At 41.2% G+C, this 22001-nt stretch overlaps 1 protein-coding gene across 1 annotated transcript; it reads left to right on the top strand.

Annotated features, from left to right (window-relative positions):
• Positions 1316-8381, top strand: LOC8055769 (probable alpha,alpha-trehalose-phosphate synthase [UDP-forming] 9). The gene is made up of 4 exons (XM_002462260.2): positions 1316-1622; positions 4923-6909; positions 6987-7260; positions 7354-8381. The coding sequence occupies exons 2-4, from the start codon at positions 4928-4930 to the stop codon at positions 7681-7683; spliced, it is 2586 nt and encodes an 861-aa protein (XP_002462305.1). The 5' UTR covers positions 1316-1622; positions 4923-4927; the 3' UTR covers positions 7684-8381.

Here is a 22001-nt window from a genome sequence, read left to right as displayed (position 1 = left end):
TTGAGACAAGTGAACAGGCTCATAATCCTCCTTAACTGGTCAAAAACGCATGATCAGGTCTCACACATATCCCGTATGAAAACGAAGGAATCATGTGAGAAGGGCGCCTAAAGGCTGATCTACCTATCTACAGTACTAAAAAAACACTCACTAGCGCCTTGTTTATAGTTCACCTAAAAAACTAAAAACTTTTCAAGATTATCTGTCACATCGAATCTTACAGCACATGTATGAAACATTAAATATAGATGAAAATAAAAACTAATTACACAGTTTGCCTGTAAATCGTGAGACGAATCTTTTAAGCCTAGTTACTCCATAATTGGACAATATTTGTCAAATAAAAACGAAAGTGTTACAGTGTCATTTTTCTAAAATTTTTTGGAACTAAACAATGCCTAGGTCCAGCGATTGCTAATTATTAGCTGAATCAGACACCAGCACCCATGACCCATGTCACATTTGGGCGTGTAGCTGTACTGGCCATAATGCAAATCACAGTTCAGAGGTGTTTTCTTTCTCCTTGATAATAATCTATCTAAGAAGAGACTATTCTCTTGTTTCAAAAATAAATTAACTAGAGTTGTTCTATGTCAAACTATTTTGAACACTAGAGACATCATGAAATATATTTCTATAGATATTATTTATTTTATAAAATTAGTCAAGCTTAATATAGTTTTTTTTGGCTTAGAGTGATTCTAAAAATTAATTTATTTTGGGATAAAAGTAATACTATTATATTAGAAAGAAAAATATACTACTCCATTCCACTTATTTGGGGACGGTGGGGCTACTAGCTAGCAGGGAATGCTTGTTCTTCTTGCGAAGAATCTTATCTCTTCCACTACAGAACAAAGAAACTAGTGATCACAAAGCTTGGAAAATTTCTCCATCTAACCAACATTTTCTTTAAAGAGAACACATACATGGTCAATTAGCGTAGGCTAGCGCATCATAAACAAACTACCCCATCTACGACAAATCTCCTGCTTCTCACCTTCATCTGGGAAATCATGAGATAAAACAAAAACTAGCTCCGTGCCCAGTCTTCACATAAAACATTGAAAATGAAACTTAATCCTAAAAAATTGTCGCGTCGATCGAATCCATGACCAAGACTGGCCTTCAATTTGAAAGCAAATTAAATCATTTTATAATCGGCACGGAGATTACTAGCCAAAACACCTGCAATCTCGAAGAACGTGACCTGAAACTTATCTAGAATAGTATATGCACAAAGCGAAAACGAAGACGTGAAAAATGTAATAATCAGCAAGAGGAAAAAAGCGCGATCTTATCCGCAGACCGCAGTGGCGTTCGCCTAGATCGGCACGACCGGCACTCCAGCAGGGGCAGAATCGTCCGAGAGGAAGAGGACCGGTTGCGATCTTCCAAAAGGGAACCTCCTCCGAATCAGCAAACCTCCACGACACATTTCCGTTCATCCCTTCTCCCACTTTCAGCCGTCTCCACTCTCCAGCAGTCCCTCTTCTTGTTCCCTCTCTCTCTCTCTCTCTCTCTCTCTCTAGGTTTGCCTGTGCTGTGCTGGGTACAGAGAAGGGGATTTGTGCCAAGAAACTGACATTTCGATTTGGGGAGTGGCTAAATTCGTCGCTGTGGTAAGAAATGCTTCCACTCCTCCTTGATCCGTGTGTTCATTGACCCATTCGACAGTGCTCTTGGACGTCGGTTCTTGACTTCGTAGGTTTGAATGCAAAAGGCTAGTTTTGTTTTTGAATTAGGAAAGAGCGATGTTTGGGGCTAGGTTCTGATTGATTTGGAGGTCTTACGCGATCTATTGTTCTTGGAGGAATTTGGGGATATTGATGTGAAAAATGGTCTTCTTTTTGTTCCTGTCTTATATTAATAATTGCACCTGGATTTAATAGTTGCCAAGTAGTAGCTATGGTATGCGAAGTGGGGAACAAAAGGTTGAAATGGAAAAATAAGGCAAATGAGCCTATGAATTATGGACAAGAAGGCAAATGAAACTGCAGACTTCGTTTGCGACACAGTTATGTTCCAAAGCACAAAGATTAGTGTCGTAGCAAGACCATATAGTTATTGTCTTTCCTCTGGACCTCAAAATTCCAAATAAAGCGGTGCATGCCTGCTTGCTGATCTAACTTATGTCTAACATGATGCCTGTTAGGCTGTTATATTTAAATCATGGTCTAAAAGAAAAATCACTGACTTTTTTCTGTATGAGTTTGGTCACCATATCCTGATATCCATGCGTAGTAGTATTATCTTGGACAACAATTGTTTTTCTGTAGGAGATTGTAACAGAACATACAGTAGATTAGATTTTGTTAGTATATCATATATTACTTGTATTAAAGGCAATGCCAGTTAATTTGACATGCTATTACCAATTAGAATGAGCACACATAGGTCAAGATTCCTCTTGTTGATTAACTTGCCTTCTCCTTGTCACTATGTTGTAGTAGGACATATCTCATCAAACAGGTGTTCAATTTTTAGTCTGAGCCAGTTCAGCTGGCATAATGACATGTCCTGATTGGTATGTCAGGTCTTGCAGGTACATACTTTAGGTTAGCAAAGGTGGTATGATGTTGTAGTTGTATGCTAATATTCGTGACTGGTGAGAGGGAAATGATTCGTTCAAGTATTGTTTGCATCATGTTGTGGTCCTCCAATCTGTCCTTTTGTGTTATATTGGTATAAGAGAGTGTGGTCCATTTTCTTAAATGATGGTTGGATTGGATATTGTGGTCCTAAACTCCTAAATGAGAAGGTAGATGCGGTTCATCATGGAACTTTGGGGAGCTCATCATGGAACTAGGGTGTAACATTAGTATTGAATTTTCTATCTTTGTGTGTTTTGCCTGTACTCCCTGGAGCAAAATATTATGTTTACATGCCTCTAGGTCATTCGTGTTTTGCCTTTAGCACAATATTATACTGTAGCAACTGCATACTCAACGAAGCTTTTGTCCTGCTATGCTCTTGTTTGTTTTTGGAAATAGATCTTTGTTATGGGTGCTCTATTATAATTTATTCTTGCTTGTTAATTATTCATCCACACTTAGTCAAAATGTGTATCAGCTCAGACCAGGTCATGATAGCTGCAAATGAGTAGCAGTTAGTTACAAAATTTTTTCCTTCAACTTTATCAACTGACCTGGATAACTGCTTGGCGAGGATTATGCTACATTCCTTGGCTCCCACAAAGCAAATTTCCACATCTGCTATCATTTTGCAGGAAGGGAGTTAGAGAGTTCACCTCTTGACACCTTGTTTGCTAAATGGGATTTTGACCCAGCTCTATAGTGTTTCCTAACCGTTCGTCCAGAGATGTCGGATGAAAGATCTTTAGCTACTTGGATCAATTTGCCAGTGTGTTTAGATACAATGTGCTGGCAGCTGAGGCCTGGCATGATGGGAGTGAATTAAGGTTGAGGGAGCAGGAAAGAGTTTGTTATTTTCTATTGTCCCCAATACCTACCTCTATCCCCATAAAACTGTCATTTTAGGGATAATTGTGCTTTTTTCTTGCTCTAGCAGTTCCCCAAAACCTCTCCCTTTTTTTGGTGGTCACCAATATTGCTTTCATCTCCCCTCAAATAAAGGGGGAATTATATCTCCCCCAATAGCACGGGGACCACCCCAATTACCACTTTTCAACCATCTTGTTTTCTACACTCCTGTGGGACCCACCTTTCATATGGGTATTGGGGGAGATATATTGGGGTACTGCTGCAGCAACACCCCCAAGGCCCCAATATTCACAAGAATAATATTGGGCTACCCCAATACATATGTATTGGGGATACACCGATAGATTATTGGGGAGCTGGTGGAGATGCTCTAAGAGCAACTCCAAGAGTTCCCTAAAAATATAACCCCAAAAACTCTGTATTGGGGTTCTCTCAAATAATTGTTTCTCAAAAACTAGTTTCCTCCACAGCAGCTTCCCAATGTTTTGCACCCAAAAGTATTTTGAATTGCTACATCATCAGTTAGTTGGATGAGGATGAGCGAACAAACATAATTAGTTGGATTCGTCCGTGTGATCTGTTCATCCGGCCAGCCATTATTCTGTCCGTAGCCCTAGGACTTTGACAATTTCTAGCCGCTCATTCCATCCTGCTAGTACCATGACTCCAAGTCCAATACAACTACAAATCTACAAGGCCATGCTGTGCTAGCAGAATACGGACGGGAAGAGAAGAGGGCGGGAATTCCTACCAGAACGGGGCACGATCGCGGGAAGGGAAGCGCGGGAGAGCATTGGGAGTGCGCCATTGGTTCGGATATATGAGGGGCGCGGGGTGAATTTTTCAGAGCGAGCAAATCTTGGGAGAAGGTTTGGGGAGCTGTTGGACTGTGGTTTTTCTCCTAAGCACGCAAATATCAGTTTTGGGGGTATTATTAGCCTTCTCTTGGAGATGCTCTAAAGCTCCATAGATAATATGGCCATGCCAGTTTTAGCAAGGTCTTGAACTTCATATCTCCCTTTTCTACTCAACCCAGAATACTGATAGAGTCAGGTTGAATCATTTTATTGATGTTTCCTTTGGATTTATATTATAGGCAGTGTTCGAGATTGCCTCTGTGCTGTGAACACTTGAATGTAGCTAACATTAGTTTTGTCCTTGAGTGTATCTTGGCATGCAATTTTTATTTTTCAGATGGATTTAAAATATTCAAATGGTGTATTTTTTTGCAATGATGGTCCATCGATTGAGTGACAGTATTTTTATGTTTAAGAAAACAAAAAGTGTGTGCTAGAATGTTTGTATGTTCTTATCAGAGTTTGTGCCCATGTAATGCACACACATATATATGTAGGTGATTTTTTTTATCCCCATGGGTCAAGTTTTTTTGTTTATATGTTGGTAGTATTTTGTTGGCTGTAAAGGTCTAACTATTAGTATTTTTGGTTCTCTTTGCAGAAATCATGGTTCTGAAGTCGTACACAAATCTGCTAGATATGTGTTGTGAAGATGTGTTCCAACAACCTTTAAGATCTCTTCCTCATGTGGTGACCTCTCCTGGCATCATATCTGACCCTGATTGTGAAAGTAGTAATGATGGCAACTTGGTTGGTTCTACGCATATTTGTTTTAAGAGAAAAATTATTGTTGCAAATTTCCTTCCTATGATCTGTGCAAAAAATGAAGCTACCGGTGAATGGTCCTTTGCCATGGATGATAATCAACTTCTTGTTCAACTTAAAGATGGTTTTCCAATTGATAATGAAGTTATTTATGTGGGTAGCTTGAATGTTCAAGTTGATCCTAGTGAGCAAGATCGAGTTTCTCAAAAGCTCTTCAAGGAACACAGATGCATACCTACTTTTCTCCCAGCTGACCTCCAGCAGCAATTCTATCACATATTCTGCAAACAGCACCTATGGCCACTTTTTCATTATATGCTTCCTGTTTGTCATGACAAAGGTGAGCTCTTTGATCGCTCCCTTTTTCAAGCCTATGTGCGGGCCAACAAAATTTTTGCTGACAAAGTTGTGGAGGCAGTCAATTCAGATGATGATTGTGTGTGGGTTCATGATTATCACCTCATGCTTATCCCAACCTTTTTAAGAAAGAAACTGCACCGGATCAAAGTTGGTTTCTTCCTCCACAGCCCATTTCCCTCGTCTGAGATCTATAGGACACTGCCAGTGCGGGATGAAATTCTAAAATCACTTCTTAATGCTGACCTCATTGGCTTTCAAACTTTTGACTATGCCCGCCACTTCCTTTCATGTTGCAGCAGGCTGTTAGGCCTTAATTATGAGTCAAAACGTGGCCACATAGGTATAGAGTACTTCGGCCGAACAGTGAGCCTCAAGATTCTTGCTGCAGGTGTACATGTTGGTCGGCTTGAGTCCATGTTGAAGTTGCCTGCTACAATTAACAAGGTTCAAGAAATTGAGAGTAGATATAGTGGCAAGTTGGTAATCTTAGGTGTAGATGACATGGACATCTTTAAAGGTATCAGTCTAAAATTGCTTGGCTTGGAGCTTCTTCTGGAAAGAACACCTAAGCTTCGAGGGAAGGTTGTCCTTGTACAGATTGTTAATCCTGCAAGAAGCATTGGAAAAGACGTTGAGGAAGCAAAATATGAAGCTGTATCCGTAGCTCAAAGGATAAATGATAAATATGGTTCTGCGAATTACAAGCCTGTTGTCCTCATTGACTATTCAATACCTTTCTATGAAAAGATTGCATTTTATGCTGCATCTGACTGTTGTATCGTAAATGCTGTGAGGGATGGCATGAATTTGATACCCTATGAGTACACTGTATGCAGGCAGGGAAATGAGGACATTGATAAGCTCAGAGGTGTTAATAAGAGCTCATCTCACACAAGCACACTTATTGTGTCTGAATTTGTGGGTTGCTCTCCATCTCTTAGTGGAGCTTTCAGGGTAAATCCTTGGAGTATGGAAGATGTGGCTGATGCATTATACAATGCAACAGATCTAACACAATATGAGAAGAATCTGCGCCATGAAAAGCACTATCGCTATGTCAGGTCTCATGATGTTGCTTACTGGGCACACAGCTTTGACCAGGATCTGGAGAGAGCATGCAGAGAGCAATATAGCCAAAGATGTTGGACAACTGGGTTTGGTTTAAATTTTAGAATTATTGCTCTTTCACCTGGATTCAGAAGACTGTCTCTAGAACACCTAACCTCATCTTATAAGAAGGCTAACAGGAGGATGATATTTCTGGACTATGATGGGACTCTTGTGCCGCAGGCATCACACGACAAATCTCCAAGTGCTGAACTTATTTCTATCCTTAACAGCCTGTGCAATGATATGAAGAACACAGTATTTATAGTCAGTGGACGAGGAAGAGATTCCCTAAGTGAGTGGTTTGTTTCATGCGAGAACCTTGGTATTGCTGCTGAACATGGTTACTTTATCAGGTAAAGAATCTTTTGTTGATACACAATTATGTGATTTCCTTTCACCCATGTTTGATTAACCATGTTTGTTCTTGCAGATGGAACAAAGCAGCTGAATGGGAGACAAGTTTGTCAGGTCTTCATTCTGAATGGAAACTCATTGTGGAGCCTATCATGCATTTATATATGGAAACAACTGATGGGTCCTTCATAGAGCAAAAAGAGAGTGCTCTGGTATGGCACTATCAGAACACAGATCATGACTTTGGCTTGTGCCAGGCAAAGGAGCTAGTGGGCCATCTGGAGCGAGTCCTATCAAATGAACCTGTTGCTGTGAGGCGAGGCCATCAGATTGTAGAAGTTAAACCTCAGGTTTGTACATTATCTGATATTTCACAACTTTTTGTTGCATTTTATCATCTAGATGTTTGTTGAGGCTTCAAATATATGTATTCATGGACACAGGGAGTTAACAAGGGGATTTCTGTGGACAAGATCATTCAGACCATGGTCAGTAAAGGGGATGTACCAGATCTTTTGATGTGCATCGGAAACGATCGATCGGATGAGGACATGTTTGAGAGCATCAATAAAGCTACCTCCCTTTCTGAGCCTGCCATTCCAGAAGTATTTGCCTGTTCCGTTGGCCCAAAGGCCAGCAAAGCAAACTACTATGTCGATGGCTGCAGCGAAGTAATCAGATTACTGAAGGGTGTCACAGCCATTTCACCCCAAAAGGATACTGTCAGCCATAGCCATGCGGTCTTCAAGGATACACTCGAGGTTATCAGCTGATCCACACAAGCAGTCAGCTCAAACTACCTACATCCAACTGTGTTCAGCCTGTCAATCTCAAATTTCCACTGCATGCAAGCTATACATCACTCAAAAACATATCTGCCACGTGGAACTCTAAATTGGACAAGAACAATTGCAATTGTTGACACGAAGACAACAGTGATCACAAACTGCAAGTTCCTGCAAATGGCATCACCATTGATGATGCAATGACAACAGAAATCACAAACCGCAAGTTCCTAATTTGTAGGTAAGACTACCAGTGGGATGCCATACATTTTGTAGGCGGTTGATCTGATGGTGAAAGGATTTCCTGCTAGAGCCCCAACTTTGCAGCAGCTGGGAGAGCCCTGGACCTGTGTACAGCTCGTGGGTTGCACCTACCTTCAGAATGATTTGCAATTCATCCCATCTGACGCTTGTGCTGCACTGAGCACTATTACACTATTTCTTTATAGAAAACAGGTGTGATTAGGTGATTACCGCTGTATCTGTAGGTTGTAATTCACCCACGTACCTTTGAGAAAAACATGGTGTTTTTGATTTGAGGAATCTGTTAGTCCATCACCTACTCATTTCTCATTTCTTTTTGTTTGCTTTGTGGAATAGAATAGGTTGATGTATCATGGTCTTATTCTTCACAAGCTAGTAATTATCACTAATATGACAAAATGGAGTCGTTGTGTCAAATTTGAGAAATGGATTCATGATCTAGGATGGAGTGATTTCTCAAACTAAACACACCCTAACGCTGTGATGGTGAAGCGCCAAGTGCACATGACCCCTCGAATGACCTATTTTATTTTTTATTTTTTTTTACAATTTGGCTCTCGAATGACCTATTTTATTTTTTATTTTTTTTACAATTTGGCTCTTTTTCTGAAACAATTTTCATTTAGCCTCTTAAATGATGTAAACTGATCTTTGAACCTTGTGGAACTTATGGCGATCTTTGGACCCTGTGGAACTTATGGCTCTGAGGTAACACATCTTGTGCCATAAATGTTGGCTTCGAGGTGCCTAGCCATGCACAGCAGAGCATCCTAGGTGGCACTGACGTGACTGATACCTCGGGCTACAGATCTTGGCGCTGGCCTCGCAGCCGAGATGCGTGGCTCTGAGCTTGGATTCAAAAATCACAACCAAGTTTTACTATTTGAGCCTACTCTCATTTGTTCCTTCTCCCTCTCACATTCTTGCCCTTCATAGCAACAACTACATAATGTTGAAGTCTCTAAACATCCAAAATAACCAAATTCATGCAGTTCAAATACATTGTCTAACTATATCACCTAATAACCTAACTAATAAATATCTATCTAAATTTGCTATCTACCTATATAAAATAAATCTGCTAACTATATTGCTTAACTACATCACCTAGTAACCTAACTAAATATCTATCAAAATTTGCTATCTACCTATATAAAATAAATTTGCTAACTACCTATCAAATCTAACTATAGAACTAGATAATTATAACTAGATTTACCTATATATAGAATTAAATTAGCTAACTATGTGACTATATAACTAATTAGAGGGGCGCCGTTACGTGCGGCCAGCGGCCACCGGGGACACCGGGAGAGGCAGGAGGCCGCCCTTGCCACCGATTGCGTGGAGGATGACGATGGGGTGATGAGGGTAGCCCCCCTAACTAGTTATATAGTCATATAGTTAGCTAATTTAAATTTATATATAGTTAATCTAGTTATAGTTATCTAGTTCTATAATTAGATTTTATAGATAGTTAGGCAATATAGTTAGTAAATTTATTATATATATATATATATATATATATATATATATATATATATATATATATATATATATATATATATATATATATATATATATATATATATATATATATATATATATATATATATATATATATATATATATATATATATATATATATATATATATATATATATATATATATATATATATATATATATATATATATATATATATATATATATATATATATATATATATATATATATATATATATATAGTTAGATTATTAGGTGATGTAGTTAGGCAATATGTATTTGGACTACATGAATTTTGTTTATTTTTGAATGTCTAGAGACTTCGACATTATATAGTTGTTTCTATGAAGGGCAAGAACCCAAGAAGGAGGAACAAACAAGAGTAGGCTCACGCAGTAAAACTTGATCGTGGTTTCTGAATCCAAGCTCGATGCCAAGATCCATGGCTCCGAGGTTAGAGCCACAGATCTTGGCTCTAAGCTCAAAGCCATAAATCTCGGCTTTGAGGGTGGCGCCAAGATCTGTGGCTCCAACATGGGAGCCAAGATCTATGGCTCCGAGGTACCAATCACATCAGTGCCACCTAAGATGCTCTGCATGGCCTAGCACCTCGGAGCCAAGATTTGTGGCACCGAGATGTGTTACCTTGGAGCCATGAGTTCTGGTGCCGATCCCAAGGTCCAAAGATCAGTTTACGTTATTTAAGGGGCTAAATGTAAATTTGTTTCAGAAAAAGCCAAATTGTAAAAAAATTAGGCTAAAATGATGAGAGAAATGTGTTAGAAATTGAGATTGTTTTGGTGGCACACAAGCACAAGAGGAACACAAAGAGATGGAGGAAGAGAACTTTCTTTTCTGTATTCACTTTCTTACTAAAGTTCATATTTACAATAGTGAAAGTTACCTCCTATTTATAAGCAAGAGGGCTGAGATGCTACAGTATGTGAAAAGCTTGAACTCCTTCATCCTCTATTAATTTGGGCACCATCAAAGTCTTTGTTCATATACTATTTTTAGTCTTTGTAAAGACTTTGATTTTCAACACTCTCCCTACCAACTATCTTCTTTGTTGCACTTCTTTCTTATGGCATTGTTTGTTCTCTGTCTAATTTGTCCTTGGACTTTTAGCTCTTCTTATTATTTTATCCCTGCAAATCATTAGTGGACAACACATACCCGAAGGAGTATACAAGTAATGACAAGGGCATTGTTGTAACACAGCTAAGGGTCACTTTCTATGCTAAAGAACTTGCTTGAGCATGCTTAGCATAGCGTATTTATTATTCATAATTACTTCTTTCTAAAGGATTGGTTTTATTTTCTCATCTTATGTTTTGATTCTTAAATATAGGCATTATAAATCAATTCAAACTTATAGAAATAAAGCAATAGTAAATTTAGAGATTGCAAACCAGCGTGTGGAGCGATGGGAGCATGAGATGTGGAAGAACTTGGTTGGATTATCTGGAGAAGTTTGACCTTTCTTCCTTATGTCTCAGCTTTTCGACCTCAGAGGTGAGGGTGCAAAACGTTGCATGTTCTTCTCTTGTCAATCTTTTCTTGATTCCTGATAATTAGTGGTTGACAAGAGAATGTAACTCCATGGAGTGAGTGCTTCGATTGTGGTTCATATTTTGTAGCCCCCTTCTTTCTTCTTGGCTATGAGTCAGTTATGTCTCTCTTCATCTCCAGTGTGAGTTCATCTTAGGACTTGCCCATTTTGGTATAAAGTTTTCCTACAGAGGTTAGTCCAACAAAATATCCAATATCTACTATAGCATACTATCAGCTCAAAAATCAACCAGACACCATGTCTAATTTGATCCAGGAAGGCATTTTAATCTAAGCACCACACTTAATTTAAAAGCCTTTTAGAAGTAAGATCAGCACACCTTTTGGTCCAAGAATTAAACTAGACACCTTGTCTAATTTAAGTCAGAAGAACAGTTTAAACTAAGCACCATGCCTAATTTAAAAAGGTGTCTGAAAAGACTTCAAAACCTACACATACTATAGCAAACAAAGGTAGCTGGGAGCATTATAGATGTTTACTCAAACAGTGATGATAGAGCATGATTATTGTTTAGCAAATTTAGCATATCTTAAAGGTAGGGACAACTAAGATGATGTAGCAACATGGCAAGAGATGTATCTATGAAAGCATATCCCCCAAGCTTGACTTTTGCAAAAAATCAAGATTGGATGAAAGTAATTCAATGTTGCATAATGATTTAGTTGGACATACCTTGTATTTGTCACTCTTTTGATCTTTTGCTCCTAACCTAGAAGGTTAGTGACAAGAATACCCAAAGGAAATATTTTTAAAATTATAATCCTATGCTCAATTAACAAGGGTAGCACAGTAGAAAGACAAACACTCATGTCATGGTCTAAACAATGCTTGTTTTAGGACACTAAGCTTGTCCTTGGGAAACTTTCAAGATGTGGTTGGGTGAAGTGGTTTCCCTCACAACACCCATCTAAGTACACTATTCCTAAGATTCACCACACGAGATCTACATTTATGATAAACATATGTGTCTACCCATTCAAAAACTTTAGGAACAGGGAGCATGAGGGGGTTGAAGATCTCATGTGGGGCAATGTTAGAGAGACTAAGTGAATAAGGAGATTTTTCATATGAGCAAAGGATAGATGGGGTGTTGATGAAGTAGCTTCCTTGCTTATTGAAATCTCCATCATTTTCTACTTCCAAGAGTGACTCGACATATATGTCCAAAAAATCCCTTGGATCATCTCTTGAATTGATCTTATCTAAGGCCTTGTCCACCCATCCAATGGCAATAGCACATAGGTTTTTAATGCTATTTAGCTATAGATGTTGCTCTCCTCGATCTTCCATATGGCCTTGATGATTCCTATGCATGGGATATCTAGATGGATTTCTAGAATCATCAGGAGGTTTGGGAGAGAGAGCATAGAACAAGCCATAGTGGTCAAGGATGGGTTTAAAGATGGGTTCATATTGTATATCTAATGTGGGCATAGAAGGGGAGAGGATAAGAGTGGCATCTAGATGGCTTCACTCTCCTTCTATGGCATCACTTGACATGCCATCCTTGAGTCTTTCTAATTGTCCTTCAAAGGGATTGGATTTGAAAAGCTTCCTAAGAGATCTCTTTTGAAGATTCAAACTATAAGCACTAAAAGATCTCTTGTGAAGCAGGAAGTTTAAACTCCTCCCAAAATCTTTTTGATGGTGAATTTGATACTACTAGGTTGGTATGGATAGCCAAATCATGGGATTGGAATATTTGCAAAGTGGCTATGAAAACTTCCTCTTCTAGTTTGGAGGATGATTCCTTATCTACCTCTAGTATTTCATCATGAAGGCTAGTGCAAGGGGTGTGTCTACTAATAAGGACAAACCTCACCTTACTAATAGATAAAGAAAGGAAAAATCCTCCCAAGATGGTATTATCAAGACCCGTATAAAGATGTTGAAGAAGAACAGGGTCTTGTAGGTCTAAGCCAAAATTTATAGTAAGTTTAAAAGATTCCCTAAGTGTAGCTAAAAGTTCATTACCAACTGAATCAGAAGATAGGACCTTGAGTACATTACCTTCTTGATTAGAAGATATGACTCTAGCTATAGAAAAGGGTTGGCTTTGACCTATTGCAACCAAACATGGGCGTAGCTAATAGCTAGATGTGAAAATCATGGGTTCTAGTGGCTCTAAGCTTGTGCTCATGGGTGCAAGAAATTGATAGATAGGCGTGGAATTTGGGTTATCCATGAGGATAGAAACAAAAAGGAAAAAGAAAAGATGAGATAAGAGAAAAAGATAAAAGTATAATACAAGGTTAAGCATGATTTAAAGTTATCTCAGCAGACCATCTTTCTCCCTAGCAACGATGCCAAAAATGCTTGTTGATATTAGTTACGCACACAGAGAAATCTGCAAGCACATGAATATCGGTGAGCACTTCACCTAGGAGATATTCCAGAGTATCATTATTTATATTTTTACCACTAGGAGAAAGCATGCATCAGACTAACCTAAATCTATACTTAACCCCTGGGCTTGCAAGACAAGATAGCGAGATATGAGCGATATAGAGAGAACTCCTTCGTCAGTCTTCTTCTAACCTATGGTAAGCTGTGTAGATATTGTTCTAAGGGAAGTAACTAGAGAAAAGAGACACCTCAGAGAGTGCTTAACCCTAGTACCATATACCCTACCTTACCTCCTGATGGGACGTGGATTACTGAGACCCAAGAGGATTGTCACTTCCCCCAAAAGGCTACCACAAATCCAGCCAGATAGGGAGTATCTACGAGTGTTCCTAGCCCAAGCACCACGCTTATACTACGAACGATTACTCCATTCCCAAGCGCAAGCAAATAAAGTAAACTCATAAACCGAAGAACAATAAGAACAATAACTTACTAGTATTAGAAGTCGAATTGCCGATTGATTCTAGAACCAAGCCTCGGGTTAGGAGACTTGATCCCACATATACAAGGAAGAAGACACCGATAGGCCGGGCTTCCTCCACTTCTATCTCCACCCTATACTCTATCAACTTCTCTTGTTGCTAAAACCCTAAAGAGATAGATCCATTCGAGGGACCCCTCTCTGACTAATACTCTCTAGAAAATATGAATTAAAGCTTCAAAACTAGCTAATCCCTAGGGGAGGGTCAGGGTCTTACTTATAGGGGGCATCTGACCCCTCCTCTACCTTGAACTAGCGATGTGGTACTAATCTTTCCACCCCCTAGGCCCTAGGAGGAACCATAGCCTTTGGATCAAACTGACTTAAACGTGCGTTTAAGATTAATCCTCAAATTCGGTGGAGGCAGGATCCGTGAGGTGGAACCTGATTGGTTCCCCACCCCGGGCGGCCACCCCTGCCAGGTGGGGCGCCCGCCCTGGGCTAGCTGCTAGGAGAGCCCCACTTTGCAGGGTCACCTTCTCATGTCTTCTAGAGTATTCCTGAGTTGACGTTTCACGTATTCTCTCTATGTAAATCTCATATGTGGACCTCTTTTTATTCTTATTCCGATAACCCCCTGTAGAAATAGACAATCACCAAAACTTGTGGAATTCTGTCAGTGATAACCCTATATCTACTAGGTGTTTTGCATACAGATCCATTTTCATGTTTGGTTGGCGGTGAAAATTAGGAGTTATCTACCGTCAATAGCTATTCATGAACACCGTCATGAAGATGGACAAAAGTGGAATTGGTTACAAGGCTCAACAAAGCAAGTTGGTGAAAGCTCAAGCTTCTCATGATCAACCTAGAAAGCCCAAGCCAAAGAGATGCTTTGAGTGTAGACAAGAAGGTCACTTTGCTCATGAGTGTGAGACACCACTACCACCCCCTTTGCCCAAGCATGCTAGACCATTTGCTTTCAATACTCACTACATTGTAAGGCAAGATAAGAATGGCAAAGTCAAGATTAACTTCATGGGGCCGCCCAACAAGCAAAGGCCAAAGAAAATTTGGGTGCCAAAGTCACTTGTGGAGAAGGTTAAGGGCCCTAAGAAAATTTGGGTCCCCAAAACTCAAGCTTGATCTCTTGTGTGTGTAGGTGAACTACAAGACCGGTGGATCACATTGGGTAATCATGGGCAGATTCACGCCTAGGGCCAGTAGGGCCACGGCCCTAGTCATGGCTCACCCTGCACACATGACCTGCTGTATCAGTGTGGAGCCTTGAGTTGTTCGGCAGATAGAGAAGATTGGCTGGATGTTTCAGCCTTTGTCCAGGGAGGAAGATGCATGCACTTCGTGACTGTGACTGCAAGTGCGATCATGTTTGTACATATTTGCATGTTTCAATCCATATCCTACAACATTGTAGTATTGGTTGCTCTCCGTGTCTGGATTGGCTTTGATTGAAATATATATGTACGAGACTTGCTCGAACTTCACAATTATATTCTAGTTTTGGGGCCAATCATCTTCATCAAACTAGCCAATGTGTAGTATGTGATCAATCACTCAAACCTAAGAATTCCAAAGCATTTATATTAGTTTTTATGTCTTTTTCAGCAGTATTATTTACTGTTCATTTAGTTACCTACGAGCAATGTGCTCGTGTTTTTTCTGAAAACACGGCAGAGGAATAGGACTTTAGACATATTATTTTCCAATGCCTACTCAATGACAAAGAAGTGATAGTGACCAAAGTGAATGAAAATGAGATGGTTTTTGAAGGCTTCCGCTACAACAATTTATATCTTATTGATTTCTCCTTTGAAGATGCAAACATCAAGACATGTCTATTCACCAAGACTTCACTTGGTTGGCTATGGCATATGAGGCTAGCTCATGTTGGAATGGGTACACTCAAGAAGTTGTTGAAGAAGGAATTGATAAGAGGCTTGAAAGATGTCAAGTTTGAGAAGGACAAGTTGTGCAGTGCATGTCAAGCCAGCAAGCAAGTGGCAAACACTCATCCAACCAAGACCTATCTCTCTACCTCTAGAGTTCTTGAGCTATTGCACATGGATTTGTTTGGACCAACTACATATGTTAGTCTTAGTGGGAATCAATGTTGCTTAGTAATAGTGGATGACTATTCTCAGTACACATGGACATTCTTCTTGCAAGACAAGACTAAAGTTACATCAATATTCAAGAAGTTAGCAAAGAAGGCACAAAATCAATTCGAGGTCAAGATCAAGAAGATTAGGAGTAACAATGGTAAAGAGTTTGACAACACCAATATTGAAGAATATTGTGATGAAATTGGAATCAAACATGAGTTCTTCTCAACATATACACTGCAACAAAATGGGGTTGTAGAAAGAAAGAACCGAACCTTGATCACCTTGGCAAGAGCTATGCTTGATGAGTACAACACTCCAGAGAAGATGTGGGTTGAGGCAATCAACACCGCATGCTATGCTTCAAACTAGCTCTTTGTTCACAAGTTTATAGAGAAGACACCATATGAGTTGCTCAATGGGAAGAAGCCTGATGTCTCATTCTTTAGAGTTTTGGGTGCAAGTGCTACATCTACAAGAAGTGCTAACACTTGGGGAAGTTTCAAAGAAGATGTGACATTGGTTACTTGGTTGGATATTCATCAAAGTCCAAGGCTTATAGAGTCTTTAACCATGCCACAAACATGGTTGAAGAAACTTTTGATGTTGAATTTGATGAAACTAATGGCTCCCAAGGAGCAAGTGATAATCTTGATGATGTAGCTGGTGAACCATTGAGGGAAGTCATGAAGAATATTCTGGTGGGAGACATCAAGCCTAAGGAGGATGATGGTGAGGTGCAAGTCATCGATGAGCCATCCTCCTCACGTGTGCCACAAGATGATGACAAGGACGTTTATGAAGACACACAAGTCACTCATGATCAAGCGGTGGCACAAGCACATGATGTTGATGCTCCCCGACTGGCTCCTCAAGTGGTTGAAAGAAGATTATCACACCTCCTTCAAGATCACTCTCAAGATCTCATTATCGGGAGTCCATCACGTGGTGTTACACTCGTTTTAGACATGCTTTATTTATTGAACATCATGCTTTTGTGTCTCTTGAAGTTGAACCCAAAACCATAGAGGAAGCTCTTTGGGATGCGGATTGGATCATCGCCATGCAAGAGGAGTTGAACAACTTCTCTCACAACCAAGTGTGGACCCTCGAAGAGCGACCTAAAGATGCAAGAGTGATAGGGACAAAGTGGATCTTTTGGAACAAGAAAGATGATCAAGGCAAGGTAGTGCACAACAAGGTAAGACTCGTGGTGGAAGGCTTTTCACAAGTGGAAGGTCTTGACTTTGGTGAAACTTTTGCACCAGTTCCAAGACTTGAAGCTATACGTATCCTTCTTGCATATGCTTCTAACCATAACATAAAGCTATTTCAAATGGATGTGAAAAGTGCCTTTCTAAATGGTTATATTAATGAGCTTGTCTACATTGAGCAACCCCCCATTTTTGAAGATCCTAGGTACCCCAAGCATGTCTACTAGCTATCCAAGGTGCTCTATGGTCTCAAACAAGGTCCTAGAGCTTGGTATGAGAGGCTAAGGGACTTCCTCATTGCAAAGGGCTTTAAGATCGGGAAGGTCGACACAACATTATTCACCAAGAAGATCAATCGGAAAATCTTCATTTGCCAAGTATATGTCGATGACATTATCTTTGGCTCAACAAATGAAGAATTTTGCAAGGAGTTCAGTGACTTGATGTCCAAGGAGTTCGAGATGTCCATGATTGTCGAGCTATCTTTCTTCCTCGAGATTCAAGTCAAGCAAATGAAGGAAGGGGTTTCCATCTCTCAAGAGAGGTGCACTTAAGATCTTCTCAAGAGATTCAAGATGCAAGATTGCAAGCTAATCAAAATTCCCATGGCATCAAATGGGCATCTCGACATAGATGAGGGAGGTAACCCGGTTGACAAAACTCTCTATCATAAAATCTATATAGCTTATGCAAAATTACTTGTGAAAATTGGAGGGTTTGAGAGAGGTCACTCATACCAGTTCCAATTGGTGTTTATTTGGCTCTTATTTGTGTTGGAACTTGGTTGAGTGAAGGCGCTGCAAAGTCTCATTGAATATCTAAAGCTGCTGGTGCACCAGACGCAGCATCAGACACTACATCGGATGCGTTCTGTGCGTCCGGTGAGTGTTACCTACTATGGTGTACACACCAGACACGCGAACAGTAACGTGAGCATGTCTGGTGGTGTGCATCCGGTGGTCCACTATAGAAGCACCCACGGCATCGGACGTAGGAGAGCGTCAGGTGGCCCGCGTCCAGTGACCCTGCGCAAAAAACACCCTCTCTGCGTATGGGTCCGGTGTGCATCGGACACATCTGGTGCTCACTTAAGAGCGTCCGATGTGTCTACGGGAGGCGGATATAAATTTCTATCTAGCTGATCAATAGGGCTTTCTCAATCTTTCTCCTCACATCGTATTCTCGCTCCACGCCTCTCGCGTCGCCGCTAGCAAACCTTCACCACACCCTCCGCCGACAAGTTCTCTTCTCCGCGTGCGCGTCCTTCCTTTGCTTCCTCCACCGCCGCCAAGTCTCCCTACCTGTGCGCCCAGCCAACCATCACTCTTCTTGATGCATTAGGGTTTCGGGTGAGTTCTTGTTTTCGCCACACACTAAGTGTTTGATAGAATTCTAGAACTGTTTGAAACGTTGTTTTTACATCATTTTCATTCGCTTCTTGTTTGCAGAGACTTGGCGAGTGATTCGTTATGCCTTGTGGATGTTGGTTCTTATCTTTTCACAGGGATCACCTCTCAGCTAAGGTAGCAAGCCTATTCACTCTCGATCACTTATCCTATGTAATAATTGCTTATATATACCCCATCTATTCCATCTATTGCAGCGGGTGAGTCACTTGGGATAGCTTGTCAGTGGCAATTGAACTCGGGGCCAAGCCCGCAAGTACGGATTGGGTCCAAGCCTCAAGAGTGTTAGTTCATCATCTATCTATGAGCAGTTTACACTCTTGTCTTGAGATCTTGCAATGGCACACTGCAAGAATGTTGTTGGTGCTCCAGCAGGTGCTTTAGGAGGTTACTGTGGTGACAACAAACCCTGCCATCTCACAACTAATGAGAAGGGAAAGAAAGTGGTCACCAAGAAGAGGAAGATAGTTGATAGAGACACCGAGACAATCAGGTAGTTGCAGCCGCAGCTGAGGCAGCCAAGGTAGGTGGTCACAAAGGTGCACTTAGGATTGGATCTGAGCTTTTGTCGGCACAGCGATGTAGTGTTCTTGAGTTTGAGCAGCAGTGGACTGGTTCTCCTCTAGGCATAGCTACAGTTGCAGAATGTCAGGTCCATCTTTCAAAGGGAGAGTCTGGCATTGAGACTCGGCAACCACCATAGCCAGAGTAGATAGAGTAGGAGACAAAGGAGCAGCCTCTCAGGCGATTGACTCGCGTCCATGCTCAGGTCACCCCTAGGCTTGCCATGCAGCACCAGTCTCGACCGCCACCTAGCTCCTCACTGCCACCAATTCGTCACTTGGACTACACTCGAGCTACTACTCGTCAGGTTCAAGTGCTGTGGTTTGTTGCCTTTCTGACTTGGTTTCCAGCTAGATGTGATGAGAGAGCATCACCCATGTTCTACATGCTCGTTCAGGAGGACATGTATATGGCATATGTGAATAGTGAGGCTCAGATCAGAGAACATAGCATAGTTGATCTTGAGTACCTGGCCAACATTGTAGGGCAGGATATTTGACCTTTCTTGACCTACCTTCTAGGATTAGTTGGCTTACTTGCACTCCTAGGCACATATGTTGAGGAGTGGGTCAGAGAGTTCTATGCTATAGTGTGGATCTCCCTCGATCACAGTTTTATCTACTATGCACTTGTAGGGACAGACTATAGAGTTTCTACTCAGTGTGCTAGAGAGACCTTAGGACTTCAGGAGTCTGAGACGAGGATTCATGAGTTGTGCTACTTAGGGATTGAGCCTCCTCATTGCCCTCATGATGGCTCGCTTCCTTCAGTTGAGTTTGTTGCTCCTTGCTACCGACCTCCTTTCACTGAGGGTTCCCATCGTGCACTGTCTTCTCTCACTCGCCACGCTCAAATTCTTAATATTATGATGAGGAAAACACTACTTCCTAGGCCAGGCTTCTGCGAGGGCTTCACTCACATACAATAGTGGTTAGTAGCTCACCTGTCTCTTAGAGAAAGTTTGATGTTTGGGATTTCATAGTCTCAGATATTGATGATACGATTACTGAGGGATTCAAAGGTTGTCATCAGCTCCCATATGCCCATTGGCTTACCTTTTTGATTCTTCAGGGGGTGTGCTGATCCACTTCCTCCACGAATCCAGTGAGAGTTGATTGACATTGTCACTGTCTTTCCTCACTATGACCTTTGTGAGATGATGAGGACCCATCTTGACTTGAGAGCACCTATGGTAGCACTAGCACCACGAGCACCAACTCCAGCGCCTACGCCTAGAGCTACTCGTAGTTCAAGGGCAGTGCTTGAGACAAAGGAGTAGGACACAGTTATGGAGTTGTGGTAGAGGCAGAGGCAGAGGTTGAGTTTGAGTTCACCTCTGACAATTCTGATGATGACTACCACCAACCTATTCTTAACCTTCCACCTCGGTCCCACAACCATGAGGTCGGCAGTTCCTCTATAGACCCAGCACTGCTTGCTATACTTGACAGGATGAGGGATGATCAACAGAGGATGGCTGAGGAGTAGGCTAGATGAGACAGACAGCAGGCCACCATAGCTGCTGCACTTCAGGCTCACTAGGATGAGCTCTAGCGACAGCTTCTCTCTTTTTAGGAGCAGTAGTGTTGGTGCAAAAGCTGATCTGCAAACACAAAGGGCTAATACCCGATTTTAACGTTAAGGCATGCTAGCCGATTTGACCTTACTATCGGCGAAGGTGGTAACTCGAATACTTTGGTCCCGACAACAGCGATGCACCCGGATGTCACGGCCAAGAGGTATTCACGCGGAACTTGAGAACACGTCAAGCTTGAGCCGACGGATTCCTAAGAACTCGTAACGAAAAGGAAAAAGTATGACGAAGTTGTCGAAAAAAGTAGATGCTTGGAATATGAGTAAAAACTTGTGTTTGATTGATTGATTCCCTCATTACAAGGCCCTAGGGTCTACATTTATACCCTGCTCAAAGAGCTACAACCAGACACGACTAGAATTCGAATTCCAAATTTAAACAGAATCCGTGTACAAAACGATCTAAACAACTAAGGAAAACGTAAAACTATCCTCACGTGACAAACTAGAACATCCCCACAAGCCGATCGGCAACTCCCAGGTTCTTCCTCCGTATCATCGGCAGACTCCTTTGTCATAGCCATCGGCACAAACACATCATCACCTATGGACTTGGTCACGTTCAACCATCCTTCCATCGGCAACATCTTCATCGGCAACTCACCCTGTAGATCAAGCACTGCCGTCTTATCTTGCCGATCTACACTTTACCGATCATGGACACGTGCCCAAAAACGGTGTCAACACATGCCCCCCAATTTCGGAGTATGAAATCATTAATGCTCCGAAATTCTCTGCAGTAATGATGTCTTTTCCGCAATTAATGCTCCCAATCTGGTAACCGACAGCCTTAATCTGAACAACTCTGATCCTATTCCTCTGCAGATTCCTCGAAATCCTCAACTTCCCCAAACGGACATTTCCACTTTAGTCGCACATCGGCAATATTACCGTTAGAGGGACTTACCGATGGACGTCCATATCTTATCCTCTCAAACGGCTATCTCCACGTCACTCGCCCATCGGCAATATGACCGTTACAAGGCGCTGCCGATGGACCGACCAGGAGATCTTGCACAGTGAAATATCTACGGATAATGACCGCTTCCTGTCAAATCGCCTGCACAATCCCTTGATTACCGTGTGAACAGTTACCATATCTACCTGAGTACCCTCGGATTTCATGGATACGGCGAAGAGATAAGTCAGATTTGCCCTTGCCCGTTTTGTCCTATAAATAGTTCCTTCTCAGGTACTCCTCCATCACATCATTCCACGGTTCCAACTCCACTCTCCC

This window comes from Sorghum bicolor, chromosome 2 (assembly GCF_000003195.3).
Source record: "Sorghum bicolor cultivar BTx623 chromosome 2, Sorghum_bicolor_NCBIv3, whole genome shotgun sequence".
NCBI lineage: Eukaryota > Viridiplantae > Streptophyta > Magnoliopsida > Poales > Poaceae > Sorghum > Sorghum bicolor.
The sequence above is the reverse complement of the archived record's forward strand: the minus strand, read 5'-3'. Positions and strand labels throughout refer to the sequence as shown.

What these genes read in the sequence shown, in the direction of transcription:
- LOC8055769 (XM_002462260.2), top strand. Translation starts at nt 4,928, where the DNA reads ATGGTTCTGAAGTCGTACACAAATCTGCTAGATATGTGTTGTGAAGAT. An exon ending in GAACATGGTTACTTTATCAG is followed by an intron (nt 6,910 to 6,986) that starts GTAAAGAATCTT and finishes TTGTTCTTGCAG; the next exon opens with ATGGAACAAAGCAGCTGAAT. An exon ending in TTGTAGAAGTTAAACCTCAG is followed by an intron (nt 7,261 to 7,353) that starts GTTTGTACATTA and finishes TCATGGACACAG; the next exon opens with GGAGTTAACAAGGGGATTTC.